General features: G+C 34.1%; 1 protein-coding gene across 8 annotated transcripts in view; it reads left to right on the top strand.

Annotated features, from left to right (window-relative positions):
• Positions 1-18,402: 18,402 nt before the first annotated feature.
• Positions 18,403-23,046, top strand: part of LOC123676913 (potassium voltage-gated channel subfamily H member 6-like) — a 281,964-nt gene continuing 277,320 nt past the window's right edge. For all 8 annotated transcript variants that reach the window (XM_045613233.1, XM_045613232.1, XM_045613230.1 and 5 more), the window contains exon 1: positions 18,403-18,990. In XM_045613233.1, coding sequence (XP_045469189.1) covers positions 18,915-18,990 — 76 coding nt within the window. In that variant the 5' untranslated portion in view covers positions 18,403-18,914. The remainder of the gene's footprint in view (positions 18,991-23,046) is intronic.

The raw sequence follows: 23,046 nt of genomic DNA, 5'->3' as shown, positions 1-23,046 counted from the left end.
TTTTTCGATATCGCCATTTTTCCAATTTTCGCTTATAACTCGAAAACAAAAGGAGGTGGCCAAAAATTAATACTACTCTTGTTAGTTTCTCAGAAAAAGAGACCGAGAATGGAGTATCAGATTTTGTCTATCTCCTCTGGTTTAAAAGTTGTGGTGCTAAAACATCGAAATTTGCCCACCCTGTACACTGTTCTTTTTAATGTCATTCAACGTGACTACCACAATCAGCGAAACCCTCAGTTCAATAACCCGAACAGGTTTCAATTTCACCCACTTCCGCCCGAACAAAATAATCCGATTAGTATTATTATTCTCATACCTTATCGACGACAATTTTATCTGTCTATCTCGTTAATAGCCTGCTCGACAACGCATCCGGTAAACACAGTGTCGACTAGATGCTCTACGGAGATCCCTAGACATACCGGACTTTGTACCCATGGATTCTCAGAAACGGTTATGACGGGTCGCTATAAGGTCAAGTCCGAAGACTGTTATCATTTCGGTTGGCAGACGAAGAAACTCATAGAATTTGGGGGATCTGTCCCGAGAAATCAGTGCTGATCATAGTCCGCCTATTTTCCAATCTGAGCAGGTCGCGAGGTCAAGATTTTTTTTCTATGTTTCAGGAATTGTGACATGAGACGAAACGTTTCCAAGTACATATACAGTTAATTCTTGTTAGATGCGGTAATCTAGTTCATCATCTAATTTAATGAGAGTGTCTTGCAGGATGTTTGTTTATAGAGCGATGTTTTTATTATGTCTATTCTGCGTGCTGTCCATCTATTCAGTGAATGATGAGAGGAAATATATGGGAATGAAATGAATAATGATCGAACTACAATGTTGATATGTGCCCAATTCCAATAATAAAACTTTGGACTCGTTAAAATAACTCAACTCAAGGATTTGCTGCTTTTTATATATTTTAGCAGTAGTAAGTGTTGGAAAATAGAATTTAACAACTTGCTCTCTTCAACTTCATCGAATAATCAATAAATAATAATTATATCGAACTGATGTTCTGATGAGAGCGTAAGATCAATATTTCACGAACTAATAGTCAGATTATACAGGGTGAGCCTTTGACTTATAAGGGTGTTTTTTTAGAGCTATAGAACTTTAAATTGCAATAAAACAACGATGGATTATTCGATTGACATGAATTTTATTTATCCGCAAGATAATCTTGTGGCATTACATTTTAAATATGATTTCTTGCATATGACCGCCACAGCTGGCTCGGATGTTGTTCAATCTTGACGTCCAATTTTCGATGACTTTTTGCAACATTTGTGGCCGTATATCGGCAATAACACGGCGAATGTTGTCTTCCAAATGGTCAAGGGTTTGTGGCTTATCCGCATAGACCAATGACTTTACATAGCCCCACAGAAAGTAGTCCAGCGGTGTTAAATCACAAGATCTTGGAGGCCAATTCATAAGTCCAAAACGTGAAATTAGGCGGTCACTAAACGTGTCTTTCAATAAATTGATTGTGTCACGAGCTGTGTGACATGCTGCACCGTCTTGTTGGAACCACATCTCCTGGACATCATGGTTGTTCAATTCAGGAATGAAAAAGTTAGTAATCATGGCTCTATACCGATCATCATTGACTGTAACGTTCTGGCCATCATCGTTTTTGAAGAAGTACGGACCAATGATTCCACCAGCCCATAAAGCGCACCAAACAGTCAGTTTTTCTGGATGTAACGGTGTTTCGACATACACTTAAGGATAAGCTTCACTCCAAATGCGGCAGTTTTGTTTGTTGACGTAGCCATTCAACCAGAAGTGCGCTTCATCGCTAAACAAAATAAAATGGACTTAGTGCGCGATACGTATTCCGCACAGAACCATTATTTTCGAAATGAAATTACACTATTTGCAAGCGCTGTTCAGGCGTGAGTCTACTCATAAATTGCCAAACCAAACTGAGAATAAATCACTTGACACCTGTTAAATCGGTCGCTATCTTGAACAGTAATGCCAACTTAAAGTTATATACCTCGAAAAAAAACACCCTTTATAAATATATCTGATTTTTTCTTGAAAACTGTCAGGAATTCCATAAGTTCTCAAAATATAATTATTATGGATATTTATATAGCAATCAACCATTCCAACGATTGCGATTTCTACCAAATTTCGTTTTAATTTATTACAACGGGAAAAAAAGATTGTGGGAATGTAGTAAATACAATATCCTACATATATCATTATAAAAAATCGGAGAAAAAAATTATATGTTCAACTCGGTAGCGAAGTAGATTGACTGCCTTGGCTGAATTCCTAGACTCGATAGGCTTGGCTATATGAACTATCAGCCGCAGCAGTCAATCTACATACTACTTTGCTGCTTAGTAAAACAAATAACTATTCTTTTGATCTCAGAAATTTTTTTTTGAAATATGTACAAGTCAAAGACTCGCCCAGTATATAGGTACCTATAAATAATGCCACAAAATTATCTTGCGGATAAATAAAATTCATGTCAATCGAATAATTCATCGTTGTTTTATTGCAATTTAAAGTTCTATAGCTCTAAAAAAAACACCCTTTATAAAGACTTAGCTGTGGGGTTTTTAAAGTTCATGTAACACAAGAACTGAAGCTGGTCGATCATCATCATTGCTGATTAGGTATTTGAAATATATCAAAATGATTTTCACCGAAAAATCATCTTCAATGATTTTCACCTCGAAGGCTACGCTAATGAACAGAATTGTCGCATTTGGGGCTTGGAAAATTCAAGAATGATTGTTGATAGGTTTCTCCATCCTCAACGTGTCACTGTTTGGTGCGCTTTTTGGGTAGGTGATATGTTTGGACTTAACTCATTCGAGAATGAACTGATGCAACTGTTAAGGTGAATGGATTGCGCTATAGAGCTATGATTGATGATTTTTGATGGCTGGAATTGGAATCTATTGATGTTGACGTCGTTTATTTTCAAAAAACGGTGCCACACCAGCAACGAAACAATCGCAATTTTGCAAGAAATGTTTCCTGGCCGTGTTATTTCTCGATGAGGTGATCACAATTAGTCTCCGATATCTTGTAATTTAATATTTAATACCTTTAAACTTTATTCTTTGGGGCCACGTGAAAGATAAGGTCTATGCTCCATAATCGAATCAAGACCAAAGATGAAGTTATCGAGGAGCCGCAAACGAATTGGTTATGGAAAATTTCATGCAATGTATATGGTGCTGCAATCGTATCCTGATATCATTTTCCTTCGTTAATGGCATATCTCTTCTCTACAATGAAATAAATATCCATTGAATCCCATTGAAATCACTTTTTCTCATATAAAATGTAACCTCTTATTGGAAAAAATTTATGTACATAGTTTATATATCTGAGTCTTAAATTATATAAAAAACTAATTGTTTCGAAGCGCTTTATTTATGGAACCATTTGTCGGATTTTGTCTTTCTACGAATTCATCGCATAATTCGGAATCTGAACATTAAAACTTTAGGAATCCTGAAAATTACTATATTTATAGTGGTGATTATTGTCTCATACCATTAATGACTCTTATGCCTATTGAATGTAACATTCTTAGAAATTTTCAATTTAAAATTTGTTTTTTCAGAATTCAGCTGAAGCTAGAATAACATAATACTATAGACTTGAAATTTTTAAGCGTAATTAAAAGAAACTTTGATCTCGTTATTTATATCATTTACAATATTTCTTTGTTTTGAGACCGTTTTATCATATCGTTCATTATTCAATTATTCTATTAATGGTATCTCTTGATGGTCCAGATCGATTAGGAAATCTCTCAATGTGGAGTCTAATTTCATTCAGCTATTATATTCCCCACGAATAAGAATGAAATTCAAGTAATCTTCGTTCGTGAAATTAGGCATTTTGCCGAAACTGAAAACAAACACAACCCAAATGAGACTGAATGAAAATTAATTTCGCAGACGTGAATGCCTGTTTAGAATTTCCAAGATTTAATTATTGATAATATGTACCTTGCAATAAGGAAGTTTTCAAAGAAAATGAATATATATTCTTTTGAGATAGAGCAATACAAAAAATCATTAATTTCAAACAATAAAGCGTGTGTGGATGAAATCTCAGTACCTTTTAGCAGAAGAAATGTAAACGAGGCATCATACATTTCAATGTATGATGAAAACCTCAGCAAAATCTCTAAATTCCCGTATAGATGTAGTGATTGGTTTGTGTATTTGTTTACAGAACAACATGACATCCGAACAATATTTCCTTCATCATTCCTCTTCACCAGTTGACGAAATTTTATATTATAATTATATCTGAAATGAAAAACAAAAGAACCAGAAAGAAGTAATAAATATAATTATTTCCATTATATCGATTTAAAAGTTAGCGACCCATTCTGAAGAAGAATCTGAAACTGGATGGATAGCTTGGCATTCCCTATGAAATTTATAAATTGGACAAGTGCCCAATTGTTTATTCTATACCACACTCACATAGCGGGCTTTCAATAGAATGTCATTTGAACAGCATACTATTGCAATGACCATGACCAGTCCTAAGTCGATTTGAAATACATCATTTATTTTCCTAGGGAGATTTAAACTTGGAACTCTCTGAAGGATCAACGATTACACTTTTGTTGAAAACATTACTAGAACTCCATTCCGAACGCCAAATTTCCTTGTCACTTTCATTAGATTGAATGAAGGTGCAGTGGCGTACCCAGACATAAGCCTTGGGGGGGGGATAAGCAAAATGATTTTTCAAATTTTCCTTTTTTTGAAGAAGTTCTCCAAAGAAGTTTGCTTACTCATTATAGATTGTAATATAAATGGTTGTTACATATAATGGATATTCCTCTTGAAGGGGGATAAATCTCCCTTATCTCCCCCCCCTTGGGTACGCCACTGGGAAGGTGTTAAATACAAATGAGACCTGTATGTGAATATGAGGTGGAACTAAAGGGTGTTTTTTTTAGAGCTATAAAACATTAAATTGCAATAAAACAACGATACATAGCCCCACAGAAAGTAGTCTAGCGGTGTTAAATCACAAGATCTTGGAAGCCAATTCACAGGTCCAAAAGGTGAAATTAAGCGGTCACCAAACGTGTCTTTCAATAAATCGATTGTGGCACGAGCTGTGTGACATGTTGCGCCGTCTTGTTGAAACCACAGCTCCTGGACATCATGGTTGTTAAATTCAGGAATGGAAAAGTTCGTAATCATGGCTCTATACCGATCACCATTGACTGTAATGTTCTGGCCATCATCGTTTTTGAAGAAGTACGGACCAATGATTCCACCAGCCCATAAAGCGTACCAAACAGTCAATTTTTCTGGATGTAACGGTGTTTCGACAAACACTTGAGGATTAGCTTCACTCCAAATGCGGCAGTTTTGTTTGTTGACGCAGCCATTCAACCAGAAGTGCGCTTCATCGCTAAACAAAATGAAATGGACGTAGTGCGCGATACGTATTCCGCACAGAACCATTATTTTCGAAATAAAATTGCACTATTTGCAAGCGTTGTTCAGGCGTGACTCTATCTATGATGAATTGCCAAACCAAAATGAGAATAAATCACTTGACAGCTGTTAAATCGGTTGCCATCTCGAACAGTAATGCCAACTTAAAGTTATATACCTCGAAAAAAAACACCCGTTATATTTGATAAAGCACTGGTAACCAATGTAAAGGGGTAGATCTATTATTTCCACTGACAATTCTCATAGAAACGTCAAGCTGTGCATCAATTTTATGAACACGAGCACTATCGAACCAAACAGAAAAACAGTATTCAGCAGCAGAAAAAACCAAGGACAAAGCTGCCTTAGGAAGAATGCTGGCATCAGCACCCCATGAAGAACCAGCTAATTTCTGAAGAAGGGTAAGACCATCTTTCTGATCATCCTGTCTCCCGAGTAGAAAATATTTGTAAAAAATCTCAAATTACTCTGGAAATATCATGGTCATATTAAAACTCGATGGGAAATCCAAAAATGTGATAATTCATTTGGCATACCATTTGAAAAGAAGGAAATTGATAGCTACTTCCAGCGTAAGCGGGAGAAAAAAACATGAATTTCATAAAAATATCTAGAAATCTCCGTATAATTTTGTGTGAGGTTAATAAAAAAAATGACGCTGTGTAAATTCTCCGAATACTACTTTAATTCGAAGAACAAATATCTTATTCATTTTTCAAGGAATATTCAATTCTCATCTTTCAGAATCCGGAATGTGTGAAGTGAATCCCTCAAGGTCGTATAATTTCGCGAATGCATCTCATTTCAATAAATTTCCATCCATACTCCAATTCCTCGGAAGGATCGAAGGTTCACGTGTACGAAGCGATCCTCTCAAGAACCCAAACAAATCTTGAAAAGATAAATAAAGTTCCGTCTGTCGCTCCATTCTCCATAAGAATGGTGTTATGAGATGAGTAGGACTAGTAGGAGGAAAGGAGAATCCAGAGTGCGTTCACGCGTCATGCTCGTGGCTGTCTCATCTCACCGTAAACAAATAAAGAAAAGCACGACAAGCGTACGTGATCGAAGACACATGGAATTCCTACAGAAATTGGGTGATTTAATTTTGGCGAAAGTTGTTGCTGAAGTTCTAAATAAGTTACTTCGGAAGTAACTCCAACTTCTCAGGGTTCATAGTACTTTGAAAGAGCTGGTATAGAATACCAACAAAGATGATGTTAAGACATGAACTCTGTGGGGAATTTAGAGTTCATATAAGTATAAATATTAACTTTGTTGATAACAATACCTGAGAAATGTTGATTTGTTTATTCGCACAGAAATAAATCGATTTTTTTCTTCCACCTATTTAGAGACAACAGTAATATCGTTATTGTTTTATTCTCTGTCTGGATTGATACTCAAATAGTATGTCTGTCGTTTTTTTTCATGTGAATTTTTTATTTCCAAACATACTACAGGTGTTCTGATCCTTCGATCAAAAATGCACTCCGTTTCATTTTTAGCGCTAATGACTTTGAAGTTGAATTAGATTATATTCACTATTATATTACAATTTATCATTGTTATCTCAACTCGTTTCAATCAAATCTATATTTCAAATTATATCATCAAACTTGTACAGGAATCTCACAGAAATAAGTGAACTTGATATTTTGATATGATACCATTTATATATATTACGTTGATCATGTCTAGACTGGTTTATTATTTTTAATAAGAACGTTTCCTTTTCCCGAGAAATAAAATCGTTAGAATTTTCGTCGCTTATGTTTCGGAATTTTCAAAAGAGAATCGAAAAACATTGCGAAGGAAACCGCTTAATTCATTAAGTGCTCTTCTGTCAAATTGGCTAGAGGCCCAATACAATACGCTGGATAATCATCACTATCATGGTGTTGATACATTTGGTCAATTTTACAATAGGTCCCATCTATTTAAGATATTTTAAGTTCAATTATTTGAAAATGGTTACAAATCTCCTTTGCGGTCTACAATCATAAAATTTTTATGAATCCTATTCTACACTTCATTCTACATCACACTCGAAAAATAGTATATTCTAAGTTGCAGAATGGGCTCCTATTCCAACACGAATGCGAAATTCGAAAACGAGCGACGAAGGAGCGAGTGTTGGAATTGCCTTCTGCAACGAGTATATTAGACGATATTTTCTCTATTTCAGTCAAGCTTTGAATTTGAATCGTACGTTTCGAATTTTCAAATAATTTAAAATTACGCATTAAATTCATGAATTATGTCTGACTAAATCGATTTAACACCCCCAGAATTAGGAGAAATTGCGAATAATGCTGCAAATCATTGCAAATTATACATTATATTGACAATTATTGACGTTTGTTGGAATTTGATAGGATTGGAAGGCAGTAGAGACAACCAAAAAACGAAAAATATAACTGAAAACGATGCAGTAAGGAGTTCATTACAGCACTGTTCTTAGAACTGTCATGAACTCATTACGATACCGAAATAGAGAAATAAATATACGGAGTGTTCCTTTCAAAAGAAAGCGAAAGTTATATTCGAAATGTTCCGTACTGAAAAATCCATTCTCAGATTTATAGGGATAAAAAAGGATGAAAAATATTACGAATCTGTTAATAACACATCCTTGATAAGATTTTCTTTTAATTGAGTGAATTCTCATAGGTTTCTAGGTCAAGGATTTTTCCCAGAAAACTAGCTTTTGGAAAAAAGGCCAACTAGTTTCCACTTTATTTTGAAGTCTTCATCAGGGCTCTGAAATATACAACATAAACTACAATAATAACTTAGATGTTTGAAATTTTAGCATTACAAAATTATTTGAAATTATTAAAAACTTTTTTACATAGACACAATAATACATGAGAACCACAATACCTAAACATTGAGATGTTTGAAACTTGTGGAACACTCCATATATTTATTCGAGTGTGATGTTGAATAAAGTGTAGATGTAGAATAGTAAACATTTAAAAATTTTTCGATTGTAGACCGCTAAAGAGATTTGTAACTATCGTCGAATAACTGAACTAAAAAAAGTAGGTAGCTGGGACACACTGTATAATTGACCGAATGTAACAGCACCAAAGAACAATGCTTTTGATAGTATCTCATATTAATGAAAATTATCCAGGATAACGTTTTGTATTGTTCAACAATGGACAACCAATGATAGTTTTTAGGGGCATCTAGCGTCAAAACTAGCCTATAGAAAAACTTTTCCCTATTGAACTATTTATTTGGAATGACTTGGACTAGAACATATCAAAAATTCAGCCAATTTGACAGGAGGTTACTTGTGCGGTACCCTTTAACATCTTTTTTACTTATTTGACAACTTTTACGAGAAAAATTGAAAATGAAATACCATCCCGAATTGTAGAATTAGATAGATTCAACATCAACAAGTACTAGCTTTCAATTTCAAGATTTCATATTATCAATAAATTCTTGTGAAATACATTTTTAAAAGTTTTATCCTTGATTTTTCAGATCCTAAAATTCATCAATTGAATTCTCAAGCTTGAAAAAAATTGTTATGGCAACCGAAGTACATACTTAATTTGGAAATGGTCCTTGTAGTTCTTTAGAAAAGCACCGAATGGACGGTTAGATCCTTCTAATTCAATTTTTGGAGATTTAGAAAATCAGAAATTTATTTTCATTGAATATTTGTAAATGTTCATTGGAAATAATGAATTTAAATCAGTCCGCCTTGCATCATCTAGACTCTGAAGCATTTCAACGACGCTATAGAGGAGTGATTTGTATCGATTGCTGGACCACTTTGATTATTCCAGCATTGAATGGATGAATCATAATAATTTCGTAATACTGGAATAAATTTCATACACATAATACCTACTACTCATTTCATCAGAGAATATTGTCTGATTTTTGCTGCAGTTCTAACAATAACAACGATCAATTATTCAAACGAACAATGGACTTTGGGAAACAAGAAGGTAAGCTACGAAAAATAATATATGTACTTATACATATTATGCTTCCTTATCCTGGAGATAAACACTTGTAAATTCTGAAAATATTTAGGGAATCATCATTTTCACATTCTATGTAAATAGTTTCATTTCAGAATCAGTAATACTGTTTCCGAATCATTATAAAATTGTCAATCTGGAAGGTCGTGAATCTAAAATTAATATTTTCATCAATATTCAAAGTTCAAAATAGAATGAAATTTGGGCACTTTACATCTACAGTTCTTGTGGTAATATTATTAAAGGTAGATTGACTTTATATTTATGCTGTTCATTTTTTCAAACTATTGTATGCTTTACTATCATTTTGATATGTGAAGGTACTTTTCGGAAGTTAACAGTACAAATGCCTTTAATAACTCTGTGGGTGATCATTATTGGCTATGGATATGGCATAGTCAACTCTTTTGAAGAAATTCGTGTAGGTATTGATAGGTAAAAAATATTTTGATGGTTCACCTACTTCCGGATATAGGCAAATGTACCGGGTTTTTCACCATAATTTGACCCCCCCTTTAACTTTGTTACTAGAAGAGGTACAAAAAAATTTTTTCCACAAAAGTTTCACGAAATCGACTAGTGTTTTTTAAAATGATTTCACAAAACCAAATATATACAGAGTGGGCAACATATTGATAGCAACTTCAGCTTTTCAAATGGAACACCTTGTATATTTTTCTATATTTGACTAGCTATTTTTCCCCTGATTTCGAATATATGTATAACATATATTAGGCCTATCTCTCTTATTCTGAGTACCACAGAGTTTCAAATTTTAAGAACCACCTGGCTAGCTAAGTAATCAGTTTTCGAGTGGAAGGCTGCGATAATTCAAAATGCCCTTTTTTGAGTTATGTATCTCGTTGGCAACGATATATGACATTCGTTTGTCATTGAATGAAACTATTCATCGAATATGCACTACACAGAAGCGGAAAAATTTGAAATATTTTCACTATGTGAATAACAATAAAAATGAGGAAGCTACAAGGAGAGAATATATGGAGTTGCATCCAAATGATCCAATTCCAATTTATAGTGAAAAATGTATGTCATATCGTTGCCAACGGGATAACTCAAAAAAGGGCATTTTGAATTATCGCAGCCTTCCACTTGAAAACTGATTACTTAGCTTGCCAAGTGGTTCTAAAAATTTGAAACTCAGTGGTACTCAGAATAAGAGAGAAAGGCCAAACATATGTTATATATTCAAAATCAGGGAAAAAAGAGCTAGTCAAATATAGAAAAATATACAGGGTGTTCCATTTGAAAAAATGAAGTTGCTATCAATATGTTGCCCACTCTATATATATATTTCGTTTTGTGAAATCATTTTAAAAAACACTAGTCGATTTCGTGAAACTTTTGTAGAAAACATTTTTTTGTGCCTCTTTTATAAACAAAGTTAAAGGGGGGGTCAAATTAAAGTGAAAAACCCGGTACCTCCCAAAAAAAGTTACAGGAGAAGGAAAAAACCTAAAGGAAAACACTCTGGCGGAACCTACCTGGGTAGGATCATACCAAAAAGTTTCTTCGAAACTTTGATACCGCGGGATCTAATAAATATCTGCATCATAGCAAGAATATTCCGCATCTCTTCACTGGAATCCTTACAGGGTATTGCCACCTCAGGAAGCATCTCATGAGAGAGAGTCTAGCAGAAATTTACGATAGAGGATTCTGCGGGGAGGAGGAAGAAACTCCGGATCACCTGGTAATAGAATGCCTCGCCATCGCTAGCCAACGCAAAAATGCTTTGGACAAGAGACTTATAGAAATGAGGAAGTAACCCACTTGAAGTCATCCAAGATACTGGAGTTCATTAGAACTTTGGAACTGGAGGGCGAGCTGTACAGGGTGGGCAAATTTCGATGTTTTAGCACTACAACTTTTGAACCAGAGGAGATAGACAAAATCTGATACCCACTTCTCGATCTCTTTTTCTGAGAAACTAACAAGGGTAGTATTCATTTTTGGCCACCTTCTTTTGTTTTCGAGTTATAAGCGAAAATTGGAAAAATGGCGATATCGAAAAACATTTATATCTCCGCTAATACTGATGATAGAGCTCTGAAATTGAAACATTATACAGGCACTTTTTCACGTAGAATTCAGTGGCGTGCTCGTATTTCCAGAAGGGTTTTTAATCACGAAGCTATGACCCAAAGTTATGTTTTTTCAAATGGAAACACTAGATTTTTGTGTCATTTTCTGAAAGCTTGATTTTTCCTGATTTCAAAAATATATAACATCGTATGATTCGGATCAATATAAATAATAGAAAATGGCCAAAAACCTCTTTTCACCTAAGAGTCTCAATATTTCTATGGCTTCAACTGTTGATGAACACAGAAAAATTGAGCTTTCAATAACAAGAGCAGTGTCCTCCCGTCAATCTGATTATTTCTATGCTTTTCACTTAGTTCTACAAAATTCGAATCTAGATATGTTTTATAAATTTTTTATCTAAAAATTGATTTGGAAATAACGGAGAAACCACAAGATCGAATTTTTCAATCGAAAGAGTTGTATTGAGATGCATGTATCAGGAGATTATTGACATAGGTCTCCAGAATCAATACGCACAAGTACCAATCCATTTTAAACAGCATATGAAACAATGCATATATGATTGAACTGAACATTTTAATTACGAAGGGACAAACAAGAAATAATATTTAACCTAATAATGATAACAATTGCACAATGCACAGTGGACACCTCTTCTCGATATTTCAATAGAAGAATATTTGAAACTGTGTTCAAGCTACCTAGGAAACTTTTTCCAAGTTCGTTTATCTTTTCGAAACTATTTGTATTATATAAAATAAATATAGATTCGAATTTTGTATAAATAAGTGAAAAGAATAGAAATACTCAGATTGACGGAAGGACACTGCTCTTGTTATAGAAAGGCTCATCAACAGTTGAAACCATGGAAATATTGAGACTCTTAAGTAAAAAAAGGTTTTTGACCATTTTCTGTTATTTATTTTGATACAAATCATACGTTGTTATATATTTTTGAAATCAGGAAAAATTAAGCTTTCAGAAAATGGCACAAAAATTTAGTGTTCCCATTTGAAAAAACATAAGTTTGGGTCATTGCTTCGTAATTAAAAACTCTTTTGAAAATACGAGCACGCCACTGAATTCTACGTAAAAAAGTGCCTGTATAATGTTTTAATTTCAGAGCTCTATCCTCAGTATTAGCGGAGATATAAATGTGTTTCGATATCGCCATTTCTCCAATTTTCGCTTATAACTCGAAAACAAAAGAAGGTGGCCAAAAATGAATACTACCCTTGTTAGTTTCTCAGGAAAAGAGATCGAGAAGTGGGTATCAGATTTTGTCTAATTCCTCTGGTTCAAAAGTTGTAGTGCTAAAACATCGAAATTTGCCCACCCTGTACACTAGGACGACAAATGGCGAGCAAAGCTCATCTGAAGGGGGCTTAATAGACCATAAGGTTGCGGTGTAATGAAGCCGTCATTAAGTTCATATCTAATTTTAATCAATTTCAAGATCTGAAGATCGATTTTACTCACAATAGGTACGTAATCTATGGATTTCTAACCTTCAAAGCAGTCGGGAAGCTACTTCATATAACGGGTGTTTTTTTTCGAGGTATATAACTTTAAGTTGGCATTACTGTTCAAGATGACGACCGATTTAACAGCTGTCAAGTGATTTATTCTCAGTTTGGTTTGGCAATTCATCATGAATAGACTCACGCCTGTACAACGGTTGCAAATAGTTCAATTTCATTTCGAAAATAATGGTTCTGTGCGGAATACGTATCGCGCACTACGTCCATTTTATTTTGTTTAGCGATGAAGCGCACTTCTGTTTAAATGGCTACGTCAACAAACAAAACTGCCGCATTTGGAGTGAAGCTAATCCTCAAGTGTATGTCGAAACACCGTTTCATCCAGAAAAATTGACTGTTTGGTGCGCTTTATGGGCTGGTGGAATCATTGGTCCGTACTTCTTCAAAAACGATGATGGCCAGAACGTTACAGTCAATGGTGATCGGTATAGAACCATGATAACTAACTTTCTCATTCCTGAATTGAACAACCATGTCCAGGAGCTGTGGTTCCAACAAGACGGCGCAACATGTTACACAGCTCGTGCCACAATCGATTTATTGAAAGACACGTTTGGTGAACGCCTAATTTCACGTTTTGGCCTCCAAGATCTTGTGATTCAACACCGCTAGACTACTTTCTGTGGGGCTATGTAAAGTCACAAACCCTTGACCATTTGAAAGACAACATTGTTGGAAAATGTTGGAAAAAGTCATCGAAAATTGGACGTCCAGATTAGACTACATCCGAGCCACCTGTGGCGGTCATATGCAAGAAATCATATTTAAAATGTAATGCCACAAGATTATCTTGCGGATAAATAAAATTCATGTCAATCGAATAATCTATCGTTGTTTTATTGCAATTTAAACTTCTGCAGCTCTAAAAAAACACCCTTTTCTTTCCTGGCCATCAAATGTCACTCTCTTTACCTGCACATATTATTGACACCATTGTCACCTATCTCATCTATGATCATAGCCATTTTTTCATATCCAATCTATGGTTGAATCAACTAACTTTTTTTTTTACTTTTATGTCCTGTTTATGAACTCATAAGTTGCTTGAAAATAATTTTTAATATCATAATGAAAATCAATGCAAGTAAAAATTGTTATCAAAACCTTTAAAATTATCAAAAACTTATTATTGATATGATTGATGATAGATCACTTCTCCAACCGGTATATTATACAGGGTGGCCATTTGAAAACGAAACAGACGAGATTACAGACGAAATAAAGTTTTTCGATGGTTGTTTTGAAGCTCAAAATGTCGATTTTTCACAAAACACTACAAGTGCCATGAAAACACCACTTCATTTTCAAATACTTAGTTGAGAATATTTCGAGAACTAATGCATAAAATGAAAAAACAATTACTGTGCTGAAATCAGTATAAAAATACCTTTCAAATGAGGTATCACTCACCCCATCTTCCCTATTCAAAATTTGGGGGTGAGGGTTGTAGTAGCAAGGGTTGAAGCGCTATGCGTCCGTAACCTACTTCTTAAGTTGTCCCTCTCGAAACAGAAATCGACCTGTCCGAGCATTTCTATCGAAAAACTTTATTTCGTCTGTTATCTCGTCTGTTTCGTTTTCAAATGGCCACCCTGTATATGTACTATTACACCGACGCTCAATGCAATCAAACTGTCTTGCTCTCTCGTTTAGCGCTGGTTCCTCGAACAGATAATTTCTTTGTACCGGAGGTTTGTACCGACAGGGTTTGACTCACTGATGACAAATTAATAGACAAATTCAATTCTGTCCGTCCATCCGAAACACAATAAATCTTGAATGGAGAACTCATAAACTTGAAGATAGGTTCGAAATTCGAGTTTGAAATCTTATCTATTTGGTGATATCAAAACTATATGAATTTGATCTAGATGAGCTAGCTATTGCATTTTCATGAGGAATAGAAATTTTGAGCTTTATATGAAATTTCGGGTCGAGTGCAACGAGAACCAGAGAAAATTCAAGGAGTCCAAAAAATCTTAATCTGTACTTCAGTGACAACATATACGTTACAATGGATGTCATGAGGTTCCTTAATTGGTGTTACAAAGGATAATGAGAGATTTCTGTGATAATTTGAAGGCAAAAAGTACTATAAACATAGGCCTGCAACCACTCGAGATACAGAGTATTTCTTGTAATCCTACTTTTTGTTATGATTATACCAGCTTATTGAATCTTTATCAATCTTGGCTACATATTGAATAAATATAAGTACCAAAACTTATAATTAACTCATTCATCACAACTTACTAAATGGATTCTATAATAATTTGGATTATCCTGAGGATTACTAGAGAATTACTTGAAGTTATTTTTCGAAATCAGTAGCAGATATGACGAGAAAGCAAAAAGTAAAGAACTGAATCAAAAAGTCTCTTTATTTTTTTTTAAAGTAAAAAAAAAATGTTTTTGAGGAAAGAATCGGACACCGTTCGAGAAAAAATATCACCCTGGGTTGCATTCAAAATTGTCATATCAGATGATGAAAATCTCAAATTGCTATCAATCTATGATTAATTAAGTTAAGTTAAATATCTTATGAAGGGAAATTGCTATGAGAAAAAACTTGAAAAAAATCACCCATATTTCTAGGTCTCTTTTCCTAAAATAATCCGAGGAATCTGTCATTATTACCTATTCCTATTTTGAAACACCTATGAAATAACAATCTCCAGCAAACATCTTTGTTTATTGCGTCGCCAGACTCTCAAAAACGAATGTACAATTTGATAACAATCGTCAACAACAATTGGTGCTGGAATAGGTACAGAACTAATCTTGCGTGAAAAATAAACACATTTTCGTATATCTTTGATAGTGTAGTAATTAGTAATTCTTTCAAATTGTATAATTTCCAACAGTTATTGGTTTCAAAAAAAGAACAAAATCTTTGTGCAATTTTCATTGCAATTGTAGAGGAAATGTTTATAGTTCTCATTTTTCAAAGTTCACATGTTTTAAATATCTATTGCGTTTTAAATCATAGCATATTTTCTGAAAGTTTCGAGAACTCATCATTCTCGTGATGCAACGATATTTCGGCCTGAAAGTCAAGCTCAAACAAAATTAGCGAATCCTGTGTATCTATCTGATCATCAATTCCGATCTTGTACTATGCAACTTTCTTATAAGGGAGATGATAGAAAAACTGGTCGACTTTCAACCAGTTCATCCTATGTCCTAAGTTGTTCCAAATCGTTATGCGATAAAAACTACTCTTTCTTAGAACTTTGGACTTCGTCTTATACAATAATGTAGAATACAGAGCATGTCTCAAATTAAAAAAATACGCTGCATTACTATTTTGAGCATTTTCTCACCTTCTCGCCACAAGAAATTATAGCTTGGCAGTTTCGAATCGAAAATACTGCGAATTTTACACCTTAGCTCATTATTTTCTTGAAGAATATATCAAATCATTTACCAAACAGGTTAAAATAAATAATAAATGAGGAGAACAATTGAAGTCAGGAGCTTTTGAGTGTCCTTTAGTTATGCGTCTATTCCACAGATAGTGGGCCCTTTTTTTCCGAATTCCACTTGAATTTTCCATTGAATAAACATTGTGAAAAGTTAATCATTATTTCCTCCTATCTGATATAGAATATCCAAAATAATTGGTAAAGAAGAATTATTCTGATGATATGTTATATATGATGATATGATCAGTTTGAAATTTTGTAATGAGCTTGAGATTGTTATTCTATATATACAAATAATCGAAATCTCAACTTCGTGGCATGAAAATAGCGTTAATTTTGTTCAATATTCTTCTTGTATTTTCTTGAAATTTAGTTTTTTATAGGTAGGTATAATAACTCGAATGTGCATATCTACCGAATTTCAGTAGTATCGCATCATCAGAATATTTCCTAATACCTAATAACCTAATAACCGACAACTATGACAAATTGACAACATAATGAAATTTATCTCATATAATATACAGGGTGAGTCAATAGTGCTGGATCGGTAGATAACTCTTGCAAATTTTGGGCTAGGAGAATAATTTAAATTTGGATGGAATCGACACCTTAAATTATTTTTGACTCTACCGGCTGCTCCGAATCTTGTATAAACATGATATCACCCTGTTTTTTCAAATGATTTGTATCATTTTTGTCATCATTGACCGCCCCCCACCCCTAAAATTCTGCTGGCCCCCCTAAAATTTGACATACTAAGGCTAAGTGATTAGTAGAACTATAATTTCGCTTACTTTGGCCCTCCCCGAAAAAAATCCGGCCCCCTCTTGGCCAACCCTGTTTTTGAAAGTTGGCGTCGCCACTGCAATTAATATACTACAAATATTGTCAGTATACTCTCCAGAAGCAAGTTCATTTTGTCCCCATTTCGGCCATTCACTCTACGATTTTCTTATTGAATTCCCAAAAAGTTTTCTCCAAATTTATGGATTACTCTACAGATGGTCCGAAAGACACTGGAATTGTGAAAAAAGACCTTTAAAAATGTCATCAGTAGGTCCATTTATTCAAATGACATGTCCTGAATATTTTTTGCTGCATTATTATTAAAACTCAGGAAATGAAGAAGGAATTTTGGAAGTTTTTAAAATAATTTTGTCATACATAAATTCTTTTTCAATATCTAATACAGCATAGTTTTGACATTTTCATAAATATTATATCCCCTTATTAAAATCTATCAAAAATATCAAACTGGGCGAACGTAGAAAAAATTGATGAAAAATTGAATAAGGTGAGAAACGTTTCAAATAACACAAGAACTCAAATGTCTCGCAAATGTCCAAGATTCATATCTCATTTGGAAACATCCTGTATGTAAAATAGTATAACTTAAAGTGCATCAGTAGTACGACAGCGACACCTACTATTAGAGAGCCGAACTTCCTTACGAGTTTTCAAGTAATCTATGCTATAATATTATGAAGTATTTGGAAAATACTATAGATGTAGGCACCAAAAGAATTTTAAAGATCAATAATTCGAATTTTGAATTTTTCAGTGAACATAAAATGGAATATTTTGCTTCACTAACCCGTTTTTTGGGTTGGTTGTTCTTGATATTTTGAGTCTATGTTATCGACAGCGAATGTGACTGGAATATTCTAATTTCGATAACATCCGAAAAGTCAAAATTGCAAATACCTACAATTCCTTTCACCTAGATGATAACACAACCAACGCATTTTCTACTATTATCAATTCATCGCATCGCGTCGCCGTCGAAGACGTCTGTATAGTTCGGGCGACGTCCACCGTCGCTTCTGGGATGGCGCCACAACCAGTCCACGAATTGTTAATTTTCCTTACTGTTTTCAGTGAATCAAGATACCGGGTCGTGGTCGAACGGCTGTTTCGCCGCATCGTTTTTTATATTGACGTTTTGTACGCATATTTTGACGTTTCTTTCTCAGCACACTGTGATACAACGAAGATCCCAAACAATTCGGCAGTTTTTCACTATGGTTCGGCGCGGAAAACGGTAACGAAGCATGGAAAATTGCACATTCTCGAATCCGCGCTTTTCCGACAGCAAGTCGCCTTAATATCGCCTTATTTTCAATTTTTTGCGTAGTTACGAACGTGCCAGCACTGCAAACAAACACGTATTTACGGGATAGAGCTAAAAAAACCCGGCATGCATCGAATCGCTTCAGTTTTTCCGGGAACAGCACAACGAATTTAGAAATTTTCATTAGAAATATTAGATTTACGCTAACAACTTAGAATCCAATTTTCAATTCACGTGAGTACCTTATGAGGATGGTGAAAATCCCGAAAAATTCTTGCTGGAAAAACCTTCCAAGGTGGTAAATCTCTGATATGCCAGTAAGAAGAGGTCTGGTAGCTCCAAGAACTACGTTGATTGAGACCATTATAAGGAAGTTTGATACAGACAGTAAGTTTTTCAATTCTTCCGACAATTTTGAAACATTTACAGGAAACGCACCTTCAATTCAGAAAATAGAATTGCAATTGTTTTCTTCTTCGAACAGGAAGTAATCAAATAGAGTGATGGGATGATTTACTCACTAATAATAGTCCTATACTTAGATCTATTATCTTAAAATACCGCTTCATCTAGTTATAGTTCAAGGACGTTCTTAATTGGCTTCAAAATTTTGCCAAGAATTATAAATTTATACAGCTGTGATAAATTTGACGTAGTTTTATGTGGGTATGGTTAGGATTCTGATAGTCGAATAATAATAGTTGGTAATGTGTGCTTTTGAGCTAATGGACAAGGTGGTATTATATGACATTGATTGCACCATTTGGGGGATTTTTCTCGATATATTGAATTTCTTCACATTCATTCAATATTGAGAGAGATTTTTTTATTGCATGCCAATAGGATTTGATCGAATCTCAAAGGTTTCTGGAATGTTGATTAAATGACAAAAATTCATAGATTCACACGCAGGATTGTTGTCATTTATGTTGTAATAAAATTGAACTGAACTAAAGTTCAAATATGATTGGTTGCAATTTATATTTTTGAAAATTTAATAATCAACCTATTCAATTAATCCAGAAAAAACTATTGTGTTCTGACATAAAATATTTATGCACAATTTACTTTTATCGAGAATCGTACAAAGAAATGACTGGAATTCAATTGCATGAAATAAATTGTCCTCGAAAAATACCATTAATTTCTTGAATAGCCTGAATCGAAAGAAATATTTTGGTTGAACAGAAATTAATGACATATTCAATCAATTCGCTGAAACTATTTGACGATTAAACTTTTTTGAAAAAGCTCTTTCATTATACGAACAAATGAAGGCATACTCAGTATAAAATACAAATTCAACTTAATTAAAATCATTCACTCCAACCAAAACTATCGAATTACGTAAAGATTTATCACTTATAATGATTTTGTTGAATTTAAGTAGGTAATAGCTTTTTTCACTATTCCAAACATTATTTGTATTTCGATAGATGTAAAAGTTTCTTATTCTTCACAATTCACATTGTAATTATAATCTGACTTCAGCGTAGAGAAGAAAAATCCCTTCGTAGTCGACTTCCTGACTACACGCTAAGGAGAACATTCAATCAGTTTGAATCTTGTTTTTAATAAGGCAGTCTGAAATAAAAAATCCTATATAGTTTCTTTATTATTGCATGTTTTATTAACCATTCCCCTATTTTTCAAAGGATACATGTTATAGGTATGGTAACTGAATAAGAAACGAAAATCTTTGTAAAATGAAATATAAGAAATTTACATAAGCGTACAACTTTGCTTCCGCACTTTTTTTTCGAAATTCGAGGCTTTATTGTGAAAAACTAGTACCTTTATGATTCAAAGTATTGTCCATTGCTGGCCAATACTTTATCTCATTTTTGGGAACGTACGAATCCCGCGTTGAAAAAACTAGTCATCTTTTGAAGCTCCATGATTCGGTTCAATTTTTACTTCTTCATAAGACCGGAAGTGCTGGTCAGCCCGGTCGTGTGCCATTGATCGAAATAAGTGATAGTCCGAGGGAGCAACGTTTGGGAATACAGCCGGTAGGGTACGACTTCCCATTTCAACGTTTCCAAGTATGTCTTGACCACTTTTGCAACATGGGGTCAAGCATGCTGTAAGATCACTTTATCATGTCTCTCGTTGTATTGCTTCCGTTTTTCTTTCAATGCCCAGCTAAAAGAGATTATTAATTCACATTCAAAGTACCTTTCCAAGTAGAGAGGTCGGGATAATCACGAACAGGCCAATCAATGCGTTCCACGTCCTCTCTGAATGAGATGAATGCTTATCAATTGAATAACTTATCATTTAAGTGACAAAAACCTTGAGTCAAATGCAATTATTTGGTCATCAAAAGGAGCATACAAGGTGTTCCTGAACTCATGCGGCAAAATTCAGGAGGTGAATGCTCGTATGAAATTCCTATAACAAAATTTCCTCAGCCCACTCCTTTCCGAGGTAATACCCTTAAAAGATGGTGACAAAAATTCAGTTTTTGTTTTTTTTCTAAAATTCCAGTAAAGCTAGAAACTTGAAATTCTGTAATTTTCGTTTACTCGCAAAGGAATAACCACGGGTATTTTTTCCATATTCTTGGATATACGGGGGTGAAATTAGCAACCCTTACTTTATTACATATCGACACTTTTGATGAAGTTCCATGAAATGAAATTAAAAATTAAAATCCTTGTTTTGTTTGCAAATTTTTTTATTCTTGAATTTTGTTTCCAAAACCGATAGCTGAAGAGAACAATAAAATATTATAATTATTTTCATAAGAGTCTCTACCATAAATTTTCACAATAATCAATAAATTTCACAATAATCACGTATGAGCAGACGAGAATCCCCATGAGATTATAGAGTACCATTTTCAAAATGTTTTTTCAGTGAACGTATGGATTGGTATTGTAGGGGATAATCTGATTGTGCCACATTTTCTGCCTCAGACATTAAATGGAATTTTTTACGCCATTTTTCTCGAAAATGATCGTCCTGAACTACTGACTCAATATCAGACAAAAATGTGGTTCATATAAGGATGGTGCCTTACTGAACTTCAGTCGGACTGCTAGGCAACATTTAGATGCAACATATCCCAACCATTGGATTGGTCGAGGATGGTGCCAACATTGGCCTTCTCGATCTCCAGATTTAAATCCTTTTGATTTCTGATAGTGGGGTTACCTTAAATCATTAGTACCTATACATGACAACCATAGTTGATATCAACGATTTGAAAAATCGTAATCAAATAGCTCAAATCTTTGAACGTGTGCGGTAATCAATGATATGTAGACTATGTTCGTGTATTTTGGCTGGAGGTACTCATTTCCAGCCTTCATTCCTTCCACATTTTACATTTTTACTGTTTTCCATTCAATTTATAATTGTAAAATATGGTTTTTCTCTGCAGCTATTGGTTTTGTGAACAAAATTCAAGAATAAAAAGAATTGAAAAAAAAACGAGGATTTCAATTTATGATTTCATTTCATGAAACTTCATCTCGTAAAAAGTTTTGATATGAAATGAAGTAAGGGTTGCTAATATGACAGTAATATTGAAAAAATACTCGTTGTTAGTCCTTTGCGAGTGCACGAAGATTACAGAATTTCAAGTTTCTAGCTCTATTAGAATTTTAGAAAAAAAAACTGAATTTTCGTCACCACTTTTTGAGGGGGATATCTCGAAGAGGAGTGGGCTGAGGAAAATTTGTTATAGGAAAAACCCATCTTAATTACATACGAGCATTCACCTCCTATCCTGTCGCATGAATTTAGGAATGTATGTAATTGAAAATTGTAATAAAATTTCAGTCGATATTTTTGAAGCTGAACCGAAGAAGGACTTTAAATTGTTTGTCAGTTCGTTGTCATCATTATAACATTTGCTGTAATTCTCGCAAATATATCTAATATCTGAATAAATTTTATTTGATTTGATATTCTTTGTGGAGCAAAACAAAAACATTCATAACAGCAGGAACAATCTGAAATCCAAAATGCAGCTCAACACAATTACCATTTGAATTTCAGAATTTGGCTTTACAGTGACCCTGTAAACGACATTAAAATCAAAATGTAGCTTACTTAAAAAAAGGAGCCTTTATAGTTAAACCAATCACATTGTAAAAAATTTGACATCCCTTATCATGCAAATACAGTTTTGAATGAGAGAGGGGAGTCTACGTATGGAATACAGATATAAAAGATTTTCGAAATGAAACGGCAGGTCCCAGATCTATAAAAACAAAATGGTCGTCTTATTCCGGTTGATTCATGAAAAACTATAACGGAGGAATTCAATTCTTTAATCCAAATGCCTTTTTTGGTCTTTATCTCATCTGAAAAAAACCGTTATTCTATTTAACGAAAACAAAGTATAACTGAACAAAACATGCCGCATAATGTGATGTGCTGTATAAAAGTTTTACAAATGGTTAAAGTTAAATTGGGGTCCATGTCCAATAA

Source organism: Harmonia axyridis, chromosome 3 (assembly GCF_914767665.1).
Source record: "Harmonia axyridis chromosome 3, icHarAxyr1.1, whole genome shotgun sequence".
Taxonomy (NCBI): domain Eukaryota; kingdom Metazoa; phylum Arthropoda; class Insecta; order Coleoptera; family Coccinellidae; genus Harmonia; species Harmonia axyridis.
This window is presented reverse-complemented; position numbering and strand designations above follow the sequence as displayed.